The sequence below is a fragment of the Eurytemora carolleeae genome, unplaced genomic scaffold (assembly GCF_000591075.1).
Source record: "Eurytemora carolleeae unplaced genomic scaffold, Eaff_2.0 scaffold996, whole genome shotgun sequence".
Lineage (NCBI taxonomy): Eukaryota > Metazoa > Arthropoda > Copepoda > Calanoida > Temoridae > Eurytemora > Eurytemora carolleeae.
In genome coordinates this window covers 98,826-116,832 of record NW_019396983.1, presented here as the reverse complement: position 1 = coordinate 116,832, position 18,007 = coordinate 98,826, and the positions used below count along the sequence as shown (strand labels likewise).

The 18,007-nt window shown below is 31.3% G+C and overlaps 1 protein-coding gene across 1 annotated transcript in view; it reads right to left on the bottom strand.

Annotated features, from left to right (window-relative positions):
• Positions 1 to 13,211: 13,211 nt before the first annotated feature.
• Positions 13,212 to 18,007, bottom strand: part of LOC111710782 (ATP-binding cassette sub-family B member 10, mitochondrial) — a 20,964-nt gene continuing 16,168 nt past the window's right edge. The window contains exons 19-24 of the mRNA XM_023484914.1: positions 17,044 to 17,084; positions 15,541 to 15,648; positions 14,323 to 14,393; positions 13,857 to 13,930; positions 13,417 to 13,476; positions 13,212 to 13,344 (exon numbers count right to left, since the gene is read on the bottom strand). Coding sequence (XP_023340682.1) covers positions 13,308 to 13,344; positions 13,417 to 13,476; positions 13,857 to 13,930; positions 14,323 to 14,393; positions 15,541 to 15,648; positions 17,044 to 17,084 — 391 coding nt within the window. The 3' untranslated portion in view covers positions 13,212 to 13,307. The remainder of the gene's footprint in view (positions 13,345 to 13,416; positions 13,477 to 13,856; positions 13,931 to 14,322; positions 14,394 to 15,540; positions 15,649 to 17,043; positions 17,085 to 18,007) is intronic.

Below are 18,007 nucleotides of genomic sequence, written 5' to 3'. Positions count from 1 at the left end.
CCCCCCCCCCAACCTATTTACCTATTTTTTAAATCAGGGGCGGATACAGGGGTAAGCCATAGAGCGGCCGCTCACCCCTGGAAAATTGCTCACCTGGCCCTGAAATAGCGAGAAAATTGAAAATTCTGAAATTTCAAAAACCAAACAGTAAAATACATTCTATTTAGTTAAAAATAAAAGAATAAATTTAAAATTCGGTGATGGTGATGGACCAATTACCTCTGTAGAGTAAAAAAGTAGATGTTAGTTCCACATTTATTGAAAATATATTTTGGTCTGGGTTGACCCTCGTCAGTTCTTGAGATTGTTTCTGAAAAGAATAAACATTACTTAGTAGTTCTATGTTTAGTTTAAATTTTGTCCTCAAATCAGAATTGTGAACTATGGCTTTAAACAATGAGATACAATATACAATATGATTGTAATTGCAATTCCTCTAAAAAGAATAACAGATTTCTCAGTCCCCCAAGAAATTTTTAGTAGTAAACAGGAAAAATAATTTTCGCGCTGCGAGCACTAAAAGTTTTACTCGCCACTGATAAACCTGATAAATTCCTGTGTATCCGCCCCGGCTAAACCTGATAAATTCCTGTGTATCCGCCCCTGCTAAACATGATAAATTCCTGTGTATCCGCCCCTGCTAAACCTGATAAATTCCTGTGTATCCGCCCCTGCTAAACCTGATAAATTCCTGTGTATCCGCCCCGGCTAAAACTATCAAATATGACGATTTCAAGGTTAAAGTCTTCTGCTTAGAATAAAGTCGTTTAAAGGCTTATTGACTGAAAAAATGAAGAAACAAGTTTACTGAATATAGAGAAACAGCCAATATAAATCCGTACAGTCGTCTCTAGAGTCTTATCCTTTGTGGGTAACCCTGTATCATTCCTCTCCGCCCCCCTACCTTACCCAGCTTTGTCTGGCAATCTTAATTTACAAATAAACAGAGTGAATCACCTCTTATATCAAGTTCAGATTTGTAGCTATAATGCCTTTTCATTTTTTCATGGAAAAGGAACATGAATGTTACAATATAGAAAATTATGATTGCAATTCATAAATTAGAATTTTACAAAGATCATTTTGAAGAAGAAAATAGTTGTATGTTAATGCACCTGAAATAATGACGGGAAATGCATGCAAACTGCCAGCTGATTATCATTTCCACCTTTTTGCACATTTTTCCTTGCAATATTTACAGCTCTGCAAAATAGGTTTGCAAGATTAGAAGTAAAGATAAAGTAGAACAATATAAATAATCCCTATAAGAAATCATGTAAAGAAAGTAATAAAAAATGGTGGCATGGAAAGTAATATTTCAAAAGCTTAAATTTTTACCTGATCATGTTCTTTTCTTAAAATGATTAAAAAGCTGAACCGCTCTATGTTGCCCGTGGAAATTTAAAAGAAACTCATGTGGAAGAAATTTTAAAATGGGGTTTTAAAACAAATTTCAGCCAATTAGGTCCAGAGCCGTTTGGCCAGCTTTAGCTAATATAGATATATATACATATCCGAATATTAAACTTTTATTCTTTTGACAAAGAAATAAACTTATACATTATGTTTTTTGCTCTGGCTGCAATCTTTGGTAGTAAATCTTTGTTCAACAATATATGAGCGAAAAGCTTTATTAATATATAGATTATGTTGGATGTAGATATCGTAATTATTTTCTCTTTAAACCCATGTGTTTTTGTTAGTTCAGAGCTGAAAACTTTTGAATGAGATATCCTTATCCCCGATTACTTAATTTGAGTATCCAATGGACATACTTTTGATTTTCTTCTTAATCCTCTCTTTTTGGATACTCCTACAGTATAAAAGTTACTTATGAAATCAATTACAGATACGAAGCTATATCGATAGGACTAATATCCGATTGAACTAAAGTCAGCTGTTTACAAGTTGGCTTTAAAATAGAATTTAAACAAATATGAATTGAATCGTGTTAATATCATCTTATCAAAAACATATTTTATCCCATTTGAGGCCTATAGTCATTTTGAACGTTAGTCCAACATTAATCCAAAACTTATGTTTGTTCAATTGATCTTTAGTTCAATTGATATGACACCATTAACACCAGAAATGTGCAAAAAACGGTTTTTCAAAAGCTATAGAGGGCATCTTGCCATGCCACGCGATTGGTTGAATTTTAAACTTTATTCTTGCATTTGCTTAGCTGACCTGTTTGCTTTGTTCCTTTTCTCAAGTACGATATTTCTTCGTATCTATACTGTGATATACCAAGTTTCTTGTGTTTTATTATTCTCTTTAGTATGTACAATTGTACAGACTGTTTCTATATTTTTTTAACCCTATTCCTGTGGGGGGGGGGGGGGTCAAATTGCAAATTTTTTGCAAACAACCTGTCAAAGGAAATTTGCACATTTTTAGTTTTTCTTGATTAAAAATCAGGTTATTTAAAATTTTGCAAAAACTTTTGCATATTTGAAATGACATGGTCAAGAGCTTTTCAAAAATGTATAATTTTTCATTTTTTGGACAATTTTTTTTGCAAACATTTTTACTATTTAACTGGATTTTGTAATAAAAAATTCAATTTTTGCAAATTTGCAAATTTTTTTGCAGATTATAAAAGTAGAGCACAAGAGCTTTCTAATGATGTATCATTTGTCATATTTGGTCATAAAACATGGGATTTAGAGGGGGGGGTCAAATTGACCCCCCCCCCAGCATATCCTGGTTTTCAAGTACCCCGGCCCAGCAGGGATAGGGTTAAGAAAACGGTATTTGTGTAAACTATATAACCGTATTCTTATAACAAGTAATAGCATGGTCTATATAGTTCTGTAAATATTAACCACTTCACTCTACCAAAAATGCTACATTTATATTTTAATTTTTTTTTGAAAGGAATAGTTTGTAAATTATAAATAGAAACATTAGTAATATACAAAAAAGGAAGTGAAAAAGCCCAATAATATACTGTCTAAGTCTAAAATACGATATGATTATGATTAATGAACTATGATACCAAACATGTGTAAATTGTAAACAATTATTCTTCTCTTTTATCTTTACTATAAGTCAAATTTGAGATTTTTTTCAGAAGAAAATAAAAATGCGCTTCGACGCATCTTGATGTTTTCGTTTCTATTTTTGGAATTTTTTGTTCCTATTTTCAGAATAGCTTCTCAAAAGCACTTAAGGGAAAGAAAACCTAGTGCAAAACTGAAAAAAATATCTTTTTGAGTCTTTTATGTAAAAAAAAATTTCGGCGCCGTGTCTTTTTGAACATAAATCGTGATTTTTTGTACCTAAATCAATATAGCACCCCCCTTACTTAAATCCTGTATCCGCCCGTATCCGCCCGTGTGTCTCATGTTCATTGGGCTGTAATAAATCTAGGTCCCGAGATTACTAGACTCTTATTCTAACTTATTCTCTCTGACTCTATCTCTAGCCAAAACTCAAGGCTCTGTATATACGTCCGTCTAAATCAAAGATTCATTCATTACTACTTTATTAATACAGGTGAATAGAACTGACCGGAATGGCCGGTCAGGGTCAACATGAACATAGATAAAATAGATAACAAAACATAGATAATAAAGATCGTACTAATCATGGTAGCATATAACGCTACAGGACTATTTAAAGTCCTATTCCAGAGATTTTTGGTTCTCACTGTGTGTAAACACTCTGTTTACAAGGCGTTTCGCGTCATGCATTATTCTGATAATATTTTTAGTTTTTCCTTGCTGATCTTTCTCTGCAAACCTTACATATAAACAAATCTCGTAGATTTGTCTGTTTTCATTTATGGATTTCCAGAATTAAAAATACAAATACAATTTATTGGCTAATATTCTTTTAACCTTAATGTAGTATTTGCTCAAGCTGCCTGTAAGTAAGTACGGTACCTCAAATTTCCCTGGGTCATGTGAAATACCACAATTCGGCCTAAACCAGTTTTAACGTTTATCGAATACAAACAAACACCCAAACCCTAACAAACAAGCAAAATATATAAATTTTACCATATTAGGTAACTTGAATTGTTTATGCAAAATTAAATATGTTCCAAATATCAAATATTCAAATATTCCTTATAAGTCAAAAAATTGCATATAACGATGCAGTGAGATAAAAGAAGAAAACCTAACATGCATAAAGTGACATTTATTACAAAAGAATAACGCAGTATAAAGAAAATATTCAAGTATGAAGTAATTCTCATGTTAACTCAGTCTGCAGAGTAAATTTTATTTAATTGGGGAGGGGGTTAAACCGAAATCTTTTTTAGAAAACGCCAATGATAACTGGAGGTTGTATAAGGACGCAAAGTCACGATATAAACCCCGCTGAATGAATTTCTATCGTTGCTATGAAATGTAATCTTCTCCAGTTTATTCCTGGGTTTGTTTGTTCTTCTTGAGCTGAAAACTTAAGAATGGTGGATATCGAGATCAAGGAACAATAAAAAGATTTTTTAGGAATTAGGAACAAAAATATAGGATTAGGACAGGGATTTAGGGTCTAGGGTCGAATAGGAACAATAATAGGAACATTAAGCAAGTTAAGGACAAAAAAATAACTAGATTTACTTATATGCATGAAAATTAGGAACAATTAATTAATGAATATTGATTAAGGAACATTACCAAGCATATGCAAGTTAGATAGGAACATGCAATATTATAAAATAAGTTTAGTTTCTTACAAATTTCTACATTTATCGTTCACATTTACTTGTTCTCATTAAAATATAAAATCTTAAATATTATCATTCAGTTTTCCTTACATTTTCATACACATTAAAAAAAGTATAGCCATTTGACAATTATTTCTTTGAACTATTTTGAATTATTTTATCTCTCTACTGCTTAGTTCTGCGTGGTTTCTAAATATTAGATGTCCTAGTTTAGCGTAGTTAATTTATGTATGTAAATTATGAATCTTTCTTTTTAACTTTTATCTGTAAAACTTTTGCATATTTTAGTAAAAACTTCATGAGAAGCTTACATAATTTAAACAAAACCATCAAATATGAAAATTAAATATCTTTCTGTGACAAAGGAGGGCAGTAGTTTAATTAGAGTCTTTTATTGCTAATCAATTCAAGTTATTTTATTTAGATCAAAGTAAGCATTATAAGTCGTCTTAAAAAAATAAGAAAAAAGAAGTAGGCGTCAAAGCAATCACTGTAGTTTTTTCACAAACCAGTTGGATCTATCTAAATTGGGTGTTAGAAAAAACACACTAAAACCCAGTTTGCGTTCTTAGAGCTAAAAGTAATAAATACAAGATTATAATTAAACCAATTCAAAGGTTTGCATATGATTTTTATATTTCTCATTGATCGATCTGAGTCAAACAGAAAATGCCTAAAAAACAATTTCTATTTGTAACTTATTCATAGTTATGATTCTATTAAATTACTGATTGATTAATTGATTAACTGATTAACTGATTAATTGATTAATTGATTAATTGATGAATTAATGAATTGATGAATCGATGAATTCCTTGATATATCCAAACTATGGTAAAATGTACAGCAGGTGCCGAACTTTAATTTATCACTCCTCAATTGCCCCCCCTTCCCCCTTTTAACGTTCTGTCATATTCACCTTTGTCTCGACTTTCTTCGTTTAAAACTACCCTCGTCCCTTCTCCCGTTTACAGACCCTCCTCTCCGTGAATCCGATTCCGATCCCACTTTATCCTTTTTTAGAATATTTCGGGTTCAAAATTTCACATTCAACCTTGGATACCTCTTTAACCCACAGCATTAAGTAAAAAATGTTGTATTTTTGTGTAAAATATTTCTGATATTTAACCCCTCAGCAGGAATATTATACAATTTATGCAATACAACCCCCTGGGACTTATTTAAACTGACTGGAACAAAATCTTAATCATAAAAACAATTTTACATTTTCAAATTCAAGATGTATATACAATTAACAATTGCAAGTATAGATGTACATATTTGCATTGACTGGCTGGTAAATATGGCCGTAAATTTTGTATATTGTACAATTGCAAATATCGTATCTATATAATAAAACAAGACATTCGTATTTATATATGTTGCCTATAGCCGGCAAAACGGCTGGACCGAATGGGCTGAAATTTTTTTTGGACATTTTTTTAAAAAAAAACTTCCAGGGCAACGCCGGGCCCTTCAGCTAGTCTATGTAATAAAACAAGACATTGGTATATGTTGCCTATAGCCGGCCAAACGGCTGAACTGATCAGGCTGAAATTTTTTTTGGACACTCACTGGTGGCCGGGAGGTAATAGGTGAAAAAAGGTAGAATTTTTTTCAAATTAAAAAAAAAATATTATGAATATTAATTAGAATAACAAAAAATATATTAAGTATTGTATCGGACTATTAGGACTTTTTCAGACTATAAGAAAACAGGGTCCCCTTACTGACAAACAAGGACAGGGGGACTTCGATCAGAAAGACTACACCCACCTACGATTAAGGGTTAAGGATTAAGTGGAAAAATATGAGTAGTGGATGAATTACAAAAAAATTCTCACCCCCCTGTAAAAAGTGCTAGTTGCCCCACTGATTTTTGGTATTATTCTAATAAGGGTTCAACATTGGTTGGTACGTCATTTAACTTTAGGTGTTTTTGTTAAATGGAAACAGTGAAAACTTGCCGTCATTAAATGCATCTATAATTTGTACACTTTGCTCTGGGTGTTTTTTTGTATTCAACTAACGTAAAAACGGCTGAACCGATCCAGCACAAAATTTGTGAGGCAACTCACATACCCCAAGGGAAGGTTTATAACAGGCCAGAGTTAACAAATTTCACAAGGGAAAAATGTCAAAACTTATTATTTTTTAAATGCACCAATCTAATAGAAAAATCTGCGAAAGTTTGAGAAGGATTAAAAATATAGTTTGTGAGAACCTATAAACGAAGCTTTCTATAAAAAACGAAGCGAAGATTTACAATATGATCATATTGAATACAACGTTGGAATTTTTCAATTTTTAATTGAATCCACATTTCTATATCATGATTGATTTGTATAGGTTTCGTGATTTATAATTGATTTGTAAAGGTTTAATGATTGCATGATTGATTTGTATAGGTTTCGTGAATTTATAATTATCAACAACCACCAAATATCAAGTTCATAAAGAATTCTTTTTATATCAGAATTTAAATAACAAGCTTATTTCAAGTACACGCAAATTTTGTCTCCCGAACCTATAGGTAATAATTTAAATTGTTATAAATTGTAAACATGTTTTTTTTCTTTAAATATTCTGTTATATTTGATATTGTTTCTGTTTTAGTACTGATTAGGACATCATAGAAATATCGAAATATATTTACTGACAAGTGGTCTCCATCGTTTATTTCTAATCTGGTTTGGTTAAACCTTCCACAAACTATATTTATAATTGATTTCTAAAGGTTTGATGATTTTATGATTGATTTGCGTAAGATTAGGTGATTTTATAATTAAACTGTATAGGTTTGATGATTTTATGATTGATTTGCGTAAGATTAGGTGATTTTATAATTAAACTGTATAGGTTTAGTGATTTTATGATTGATTTGTATAGGTTTATTGACGTTACGATTGATTTGTGTTATATAATGATTTTATGATGGATTTGTATAAGTTTAGCGATTTTGATTTGTAAAGGTTTAATGATATTATGATTATTTTGTAAAGGTTTAGAGTTTTTTGATTGATTTGTATAGGTTAAGTGATTTCTATGATTAATTTGTATAGGTTAAGTGATTTTTATGATTAATTTGTTTAGGTTAAGGGATTTTTATGATTAATTTGTATAGGTTAAGTGATTTTTATGATTAATTTGTTTAGGTTAAGTGATTTCTATGATTGATTTGTATAGGTTAAGTGATTTTTATGATTAATTTGTATAGGTTAAGTGATTCCTATGATTAATTTGTATAGGTTAAGTGATTATTTCTATGATTGATTTGTATAGGTTAAGTGATTTTTATGATTAATTTGTTTAGGTTAAGGGATTTTTATGATTAATTTGTATAGGTTAACTTAGTGATTTTTATTATTAATTTGTTTAGGTTAAGTGATTTTTATGATTAATTTGTTTAGGTTAAGGGATTTTTATGATTTCCTCTTTTTGTGAGTGTTTTCATAGACGTAAAATTTGCTTCAGTTGAACAAATAATAAAATCATTTTTTGCCAGAAACGTCTCAAGATATTTAAAAAAAACGTTTTGCAGATTTGCATGGTTTATATTTTCTGATTATATAATGCAGGGCTACCCACACGCTAGACTGTGAAGACGACCCTAAACTCTAAAATATGACGATTTAAAGCTTGATTTTTGGTTTCTGCATTCAATTGTGCATTTTTCTGGCTTCCTTAATAAGAAATAATTCAGTTTTAGCCTATAAAGAACCTTGAATACGAGAAAACAGACTAAACAAATTCTGTACAGTCGTCTCTGAAGTCTCATCCTTTGTAGGTAACCCTGTGCTTAATGCTTTACAACATAATTGTCACGTGTTTTTTGCTTAATAGTTCACATGCTAAATAATAAAGATGTATTTGTTAAAATATAGAAGTAGAATGTAGAAGTTTTATAATGTTAATTTGATGTTTACACAAATATTAGATTCAAATTGGAATTCAGATTTATATATATTTACTTATTTACGTTTATAGTTATACAGGGATAACCAGAAAAGTATACTAGGAAGACGACATTAAAACAATATTGAAGTGCATTTGATGTAGTTACAAACAAATAATTTTATATTGTGAAATTGGTCTGTTAACACTGCACAATTAATGTGTCTCAGTCATGTTCATTGGACTATTTAAAGTCATAACTGGAGTCTAAAAGTTGAATCCCTATTCCAGAGTTTTCTGGTTCTTACTGTCATGAAATATTTAGGCAAAATATTTGATCAAATTTCACAAAATGCATATCTAAATAATCCACCCGCGGGATTTCGAAGAGGAGTCAAAAAAATCCTAATATTCAATTAACATGAATATAACCTACAAAACAATAAATTGTCGTGTTAAAACTGGAAAATATGTTTTTTTAGAAATATGATGTAAGTATTTGTATCCGTCATGAATTAATGTGCCAACCTAGTCTTCAGTCGATCTAAAATAAAACAATTGTAAGCAATTTCAAAAAATCCAAGAATATTAAGTTAAATAAAGTGACAGTCAACAGTTAAAATAGATTTTTCAAAAAATCTTAAGATTGGTAAAAAGTATTAAAACTTTCAGGAAATTGGTTTTCGTAATTGATGGAGAATGGGAGCATTTGTCAGATAGATCACAGACTATGTCTGAGAGACGCTTGGACTGAAAGATGGAGCCCTAAAATGTATCCAGAAGAAATTCTGTGTCTACTGTCTATACATTCTTTGGAATGTATAATCTATCCGAAGAAATGAAGAAATAATCCATGGCCTTTATAAGATGGTCGAACGGGGGAAGGCAGGCGACCATAAACCGCAACATTTCTCTCCTTTCCGTGCCACATATTATGTTTTTAATCTTCCGGCAGACTTCCATGCCACAGCATTTGAGTCTTCTGACAGTTATTACGTTTCTAAATGATAAATGTAGTGCATTGAAATTGCAATTTTTAAAAATCCTGCCGCATTACGCGAAAGATGATACCTTTAAGAAATCGTTTGAAGCTTATTAAAAATCATGAATTGTGTGATCAGTTTTTAAACTGCTTAACATTATACAAAGAAAAATTGACCTTATTGAACGCATTTTGAGCAGCGAGACAAATTGTTTGGGGTTGTCTAAAGAATAAGAAAAAATGAGGACATTTTTAATATTTAATAGAAATTATAATCTTTTTGATGGTTTGACTCAGGTTTCTGTTGGCTATAATTTATTTTAAAGAATGTGTTTTTTGGAAGAAAATATACATACCTTCACTCTTTATAGATTAAAAGTTTTTTTCAAGCAATGTATACTTTGATTATGAGTATCATTCTTTTCATGAGTAACCCTGCATTGTAGAGAAATAAAATGTAAAATGTGCAAAGGAACGCGGTCGCCATCTTTTTCAAATACGTGTAACAAAGGTTTCAGTGTCTAATCTTTACCTTTAATTGACAGAGTGATGAACAGTCAAGTAGAAACCATTTACATAAAACCAGATAGACAGATATATAGACAGTAATCAGTAAATCAGACAAAACTCAGTCAGTTAGACAGATATATAGACATTAGACATTAATCAGTAAGTTAGACAGATACATAGACAGAACAGTCACCTAGACAGCTAAATAGACACGACTAAGTAACCTAGACAGATACAAAGACATGACTAAGTCAGCCTGCAAGATACATAGACAGAACTCAGTCAGTTAGATAGATACATACAGTACTTAGTCAGCTAGACAGATAAAAAGACAGAACACAGTCAGTTAGACAGAAACATTGATAGAACTCAGTCTATTAGATAGATAAATAGACAATATAAGTTCGTTAAACATATACAATGCCATAACTCAGCCAGTTAGACTAGACAGATACATAGACATGGCCCTGTCGCTTGGACAGAATTCAGTCGGTTAGAAAGATAAATAGACAGAACACAGTCAGATAGGCTGATACATAGAAAGAACACAGACTGTTAGACAGACACATTGACAGAACTCAGTCAGATAGAACACAGCAAGTTAGACAGATACATAGGTCAGAAATCAGATAGACAGAAACATAGGTCAGAAATCAGATAAACAGATACATAGGTCAGAAATCAGATAAACAGAAACATAGGTCAGAAATCAGATAAACAGATACATAGGTCAGAAATCAGATAAACAAACATAGGTCAGAAATCAGATAAACAGATACATAGGTCTGAAATCAGATAGACAGATACATAAAACATATTCAGCTGGACAGATACAGTGAAAGAACTCAGTCAGAGAGACAGATAGATCACAGCCATTCAGACAGATGAATAGACAGAATACAGTCAATTTTCAGCACAGCCAGTTAGACAGATACATTGACAGGATTCCGCCAGTTAGACAGATAGAACACAGCCAGTTAGACAGGTACATAGACAGAACTCAGTATGCATACTTGTAAGTTTTTACATTTCCATTTGATCTTACTTTTTTGTGTTTTTTCTTTACAAGAGATTTCAGATTATTTTGTGAAACCTAAATTGTCTAAATTTTCAATTTCTTTGTCATTTTTATTAGATACAATGAGATACATTTTGGAAAATTTATATATCATATGAATATGAATAATGTCTATCTCCTTACATTAATGATTCCTTGCAACTGTAAACTCGTTTCTTTCTTTAAAGACAATATTCAGGGTGCAGAAGACATAAATTCACCTTGAAATTATCACATTTAAAGGGAGTGACCGGCTATGTAAAGTAGTTGAACTGAATATGCAGTGTTGTGGATAACTTCTTTCGGATTCATTTGAGATATATTAAACTTTTTAAAGATCTGTAAATCCTGAGTTTGAGATTGCTAAATCGATAATTTCGTTTTCATTATTTTATTGAAATTTTTATTTTCTTTGAATTTATTCGCAGATTTCTTCAAATTCTTCAAATGTCGTCTTTTCAATGAGAATTCTAGAAAATCTGCAGAAAATCTTTGTGAATAATGAGAAAATAGAAACTAATAGTTGAACAAGATTACGTACTTATTTTTGATGATAAGATTAATTTTTATTTTCTCAACATGTTCCTATACATGACGTGTGTAGTTTATTGTAGATTTTTCTTTATATTTTATGTCGTTGTTAATTGATAATTTAAAAAAAAACTAATTCTGAAAACGTATCAACCCCCAAAGTAGGAGTTTTGAACATCGAATTTGCGCTCAAACTCAGGATTTACAGATCTTTAAAAATAAATGATAAAAAATGTATTTTCTTGAAGCAACCCTGCAAGTAGATATTGAGGTAAACTTTGTTGACAAGGTTTTTATGCTGACAACTTACTCAATTCTTGTACATGCTTTTATTTATTTACAGCTGAGTACATTCACCCAAGACGCATGTTTTTTCTCTTTTATTTACCTTATGTTTGTGTATATTTTTTTCTTTATTTACCACTCATCAGTATCTTCTTTTCTCTTCCAATTTTTTGTTTCTCTTCAATATCTTCTTTTTCCTCTACATTTTTAACTCTTTAAATAATTTTTTCTCTCCAATATTTTTTAATCATCAACTTTTTTACTTCAGATTTTCATTCTCTCTTTTTATATTACATACTTATGACTTATTTTCCTCTAGTAATCTACCTGCACAATCTCCTTACAATTTTAAATCTTTGTATTCAAAATTTATAATATAGTAAATAAGTTAATAAACAAGAAAAATAAAAGTATTTTAAATATCTAAATATTTCTGAGAAAGGCAATAACATATTCTCTTATAAAGGGGCCTAAGTGTAATTTCAAATGACAATCCATGCATTGATAGCAATACCCTATACAAAATGGTATTCTAGAAACCTTTATCTGATTATTGATGTTGAAGATATTGTCGTTTTTCAAGTTTAAATTTTTTTCATGTAGCAGAAATTCGCAAGTCATTTTTGTTAAAAATATTCAGTAAATTTTTTTTTACATATAAAACTTTTATCCAATTCATACAAGCTTTTGAGGGTGCCGTTGTTAATCGGGCATTGCCATATTTACATGTAAGTTAACTTGAAATTACGCTTATAGTTCCTTTAAACACAGATTTCTATAAATTATTTAGTACAAACACAAGAAGAGAAATAACATTTTTGTTGTCTGTTTCTGATGCAGTATCTTATTCCTTTAACCATCATACAATAAAAAACTATATATTTTTACTAATATTATTTTTCCTCTGCGTGTGAATATTTAAGAAGAAAAATATTACTAGAATTTTAACTGGAAGTTTTTGTTACATATTGTCTCAAAAATATTAAATTTAATGAATTAAAGATTTTTGGTGCAAAATTTTCATAAATATTGAAAAAACGATTTTTGAGGTGAGATGAGAAGTAAAAAAAAATGAAGAAAATATAGACCCTTGTATATAATTATTAGTATTTGACCCAATAAACTGTTCAATTACCAGGCTAAAGCTTAGAACTAATTCATGAACGAATAAGTAAAGCTTATTCTAACCTCATGGAAATGGAAAGATGAAGTTAAACTTATTATGGCCATTTAAAAATTCCAAGCACTGCTTATTTCTTTTTCTATTTATCTTCCCAAATGCTGTGTATTTTAGTCCAACATTTAAAATTAATACTCTTATAGTGCTTCTTGTTTTGTTTAAATGTGTAGATCTTGAGCTGAATACTCTACTTAAACCCTTTCATTTGCTGCTCAACCAAAGACCTGGAAAATAAATAAATTTTAATTTTGTTTTACGTCAAGAGGGGGGTCAACCAACCAACCAACCATCTATACCTAAATGTTCCGTTAGTTTTCATCAATTCTTCAAAACTGCCAAGCTCAGCAACCTGCCCCCTGAAAAAGTTAAGTTAAGTTCAATGCTTACATGAAACAAGCTGTGTCAAATCAGCTCGGTACAGGGATTGCTTAAGGTTCCATTAAGAATAAGAATAATTATAAGATCTGAAAGGGAACCCGACATGGAACCCCCAGACCGCCCTCAGGGTGCAGAGCATCAACATGCAGTCTGCGGCCTGACTGGATTTCAATTCATTTCATTTTTGCTGGTTTTTCAGACCAGATTTATCTGTTGAGTTAAAAGCTGGTAGAAGTAAAAACAAAATTTCACTTTTGTACTTTTTTGGATAACATTCAAGAGCCTTTCGATTTACAAACAAGCTTTTCACACTTCCATGGAATATTTTTGTTATTTTATCTATTTTATTAAAATTTACCTGTCTAACACAGCAATAAGATTCGCGTTCTTTATTGTTGATAAACGATGAGCAATTGTAATCACACTTCTTCCCTATAAATATGGTAATTACTAGATTCTGTCTTCAACATTCTTATTTAAAAACAGGGGCGTATACTGTATATTTTTCAGGGGCGAAAATATGAGCTCCATCAAATGGTTGGGGGGGNAAGAGATAATTAAGAAAAAAGGATACAGAGAAAAGGGAAGGGGAAAAGGGAAAAAGAGAAAAAGGGAAAAAGAGAAAAAGGGAAAAAGAGAAAAAGGGAAAAGGAGAAAGAGGGATAAAAAAGGAAAAAGAGAGAATTTGTTTTTATCTGATAGTTTTGGCTCAAACAGGAAGGGAAAAGGGAAGAAAAGATTTATTTGCACATTTTAGTTCCTCGTCAGTTCTACAATACAAATGTACAGTACTGCAACCGTGTTAATTGTGTACAAATTTTTACCTTCATAATTTTGTCTAGAGCAATTTTAACTTCTTGTTCTGATATTGCATCTAAGGCACTCGTAGCTTCATCTGAATAATCAGATGCAAATTACTTTGTAGGTTAGCGCTATCCAAAATAATAATTATAATAATAATAAATGGGGGAATTAGTGTTGTTAATCGTTAAGGAACGATTTTAGAAAAATTCAAATAAATTTTTAAAGTTTGCTTTTATAGTATTTTTTTATCCTAAAAAATAATGAAAAACGTTCCAAAAACTACCATTAAAACACGTTTGATTCCGGATCGTTTTTGGGAAGTTCTTTTGATATATCTTTTGTCAGGGTCAAAATTTGACAAAGTGTAAGAAAAGCTAATGTTAAGTATAAACATGACACCGCTTTTTACACTATGCCAAAATTTTATCCTGAAAGAAATGGTAGACAAAAAAAAGTGACTAGCGGATTTTTGAAGAAGAAACAATCAAGGAAATCGTCATAGTTAGGCAAAATTTCAGAAAAACTTCAACATCTTCTCAGTTTTGTTAAGATAAAGGATACCGTTATGAATTGGGTGTTCACTTCAAACCTTTAAATTGGGTGTTCACTTTAAACTTTAAAATTGGGTGTTCACTTTAAACTTTAAAATTGGGTGTTCACTTTAAACCTTAAAAATGTGTGTTCACTTGAAACCTTTAAATTGGGTGGTCACTTGAAACCTTTAAATTGGGTGGTCCCTTCAAACCTTTAAATTGGGTGGTCACTTCAAACCTTTAAATTGGTTGGTTACCTGAAACCTTTAAATTGGGTGGTCACTTCAAACCTTTAAATAGGGTGGTCACCTGAAACCTTTAAATTGGGTGGTCTCTTCAAACCTTTAAATTAGGTGGTCACCTAAAACCTTTAAATTGGGTGGTCAGTTCAAGCCTTTAAATTGGGTGGTCCCTTCAAACCTTTAAATTGGGTGGTCACTTCAAGCCTTTAAATTGGGTGGTCCCTTCAAACCTTTAAATTGGGTGGTCATTTGAAGCCTTTAAATTGGTTGGTCACTTGACTTAAAACGTTTAAATTGGATGGTCAATTGACTTGAAACCTTTAAATTTAGTGGTCACTTGAAACCTTTAAATTGGGTGGTGTCACTTCAAACTACGTTTTCAGTCCATTTAATAATAACTTTTATTTTTAAACATGATTAATGATAATTTAATAATGATAATTATTTAAAATCTATAAATTACCAAGGAGCAATATAGACGGATTTTTGAGAATAGCTCTAGCAATAGCAATCCTCTGCTTTTGTCCTCCAGACAGCATTATTCCACGCTCCCCAACCATAGTTTCATAACCTGACAATATTCAGATACACTGCTTTAAATCCATTTCATTTTGTTGCAGGGATGTATGTTCTTTCAAATAAAAATCATTAGGTCTGGGAAGAGCTACTCTACAATAAGCAGCATTTCTGAACTCAGAAGCATCTGGTTCTGCTGCTGATCCCACAACAGGTCTCCCTGGTCTGACACAGAACCTCCATATCTGGAAACCTTCTGGTCTCTCAATCATATCCGGAGGCTAATATACTCCATCCTTGTATATCCTCATAATCTCTTCTTCTCCTGGTGTCATAGGTCTGTAAGTATATTCTAACTGCTCGAGATCACCAGCAACTTTTTACATCATATGGAGAGGATAGAGCAGCATCTGTTATATTCTGGTCCATAGTTGAACTCGCTAGAATGGTTACTATCAGATCAGTACCAGAAACCAGTGGAGACAAATCCCTCGGTGATGCTGAGGATTCTGGTAATGCATATTCATGCATAATGATGGGGGAGGAGGCTGGTGGCCTCCTTTGTTCTCTGACAGACATGTAAAAGTACATCTATCTGATAGCAGTATAAAGGTGCATGTCCCCCGGCCATTGTACGAACGGAGTAGTAAACTCTACATCTGTACTGTTCAAAGATCCAGGGTGCAATGTCCAATCTCCGGGTTCTATCTTGTGCCATGACTCAGAGAAAGGGTTGAGAAGTTTAGTATAAGTAACCGTACTCTAAATATTACACTACATATTTTTACAATATTATACACCCACTTCACACAAATCTATTTAAAAACAAGATGGAGTGCTATGAGATACAATCAGAAGTAAAATAATAAAAAGATGTAGAGCTATGAGCTACAATTAGAAGTAAAATAATAAAAAAGATGAAGATTTATGAGCTACAATCAGAAGTAAATTAATAAAAAGATGTAGAGCTATGAGATACAATCAGAAGTAAAATAATAAAAAGATGGAGAGTTATGAGCTACAATCAGAAGTAAATTAATAAAAAGATGTAAAGCTATGAGATACAATCAGAAGTAAAATAATAAGAAGATGTAGAGTTATTAGCTACAATCAGAAGTAAAATAATAAAAAGATGTAGAGTTATGAGCTACAATCAGAAGTAAAATAATAAAAAGATGTAGAGTTATGAGCAGCTACAATCAGAAGTAAAATAATAAAAAGATGGAGAGCTAAGAGCTACAATCAGAAGTAAAATAATAAAAAGATGGAGATCTACGAGCTACAATCAGAAGTAAAATAATAAAAAGATGGAGAGCTATGAGCTACAATCAGAAGTTAAATAATAAAAAGATGGAGGGCTACGAGCTACAATCAGAAGTAAAATATTAAAAAAAATATCGTTTTGAACAAAGGTATGAGTGTATGCCTCTTTATCGTGTAAATGTTTTACCTGAGGGGAAATTTGAGATGAACTGATGAGCATTTGCTTCCCTTGAAAACCAGGAGTTTATTTCATGGAATTAATAAAGAAAACTATGAAGTAAAATATATTTTGATTAATGTCACTTGACACAGTACACCAGGAAATACGACACATAACACTTATTCATATGACACAGTACACTATGTCATGCGTGATAGAACACCAACTCTTATTGACACAGTAAACACAGTAATCTGCAAAGTACACCGCGTCATAATGGCAAAGTACACAATGTCATCTGACGCAATAAGCTAGAGAAAGTAACACAGTACACCAAGAAATATGACACAGTACACTATGTAATCTGACACGGCACGGGAATTGTAACAAAGTACACTATATTATATAGGAATACGAAGAAATACGCTTTGAATTCATACACAAGTTACAGGGTTACTAACAAAGGATTAGACTTTAGAGAAGACTGTACGGAATCAATACTGTCTGATTCCTTATGTATATAATTACCTATATCCAGGGTGGCCAAAACTTTTTTGAACACATCCGTACAAAAATCCGTACATTTTCAGAAGAAATCCGTACAATTCGTACAATTTTCGAAGAACAATCCGTACAATCCGTACAATTTTTTTTTAAAAATCCGTACAATCCGTACATTTTTTTAAAAATCCGTACATTTAAAAAAAAAAATCTGTATAATCAGTACAATTTTCGAAAAAAATCCCATTTTTGAAAAAAAACATTAAAATTCAATTTTTCATTCGTTGTCTTTTGTGTTCAGTTCATGTAAGAGGGTTTAAACTTCTTCAGCAAGAATCAATCTGTAAAAAATTGGCTTCATACATATATACAAACTAAATACTGGGTACTAGGTGCATGATACTGGATACTGGATACATGATACAGGGTACAGGATACAGGATATTGAATGAATACTGTATACAGGATACAGGATACAGGATACAGGATA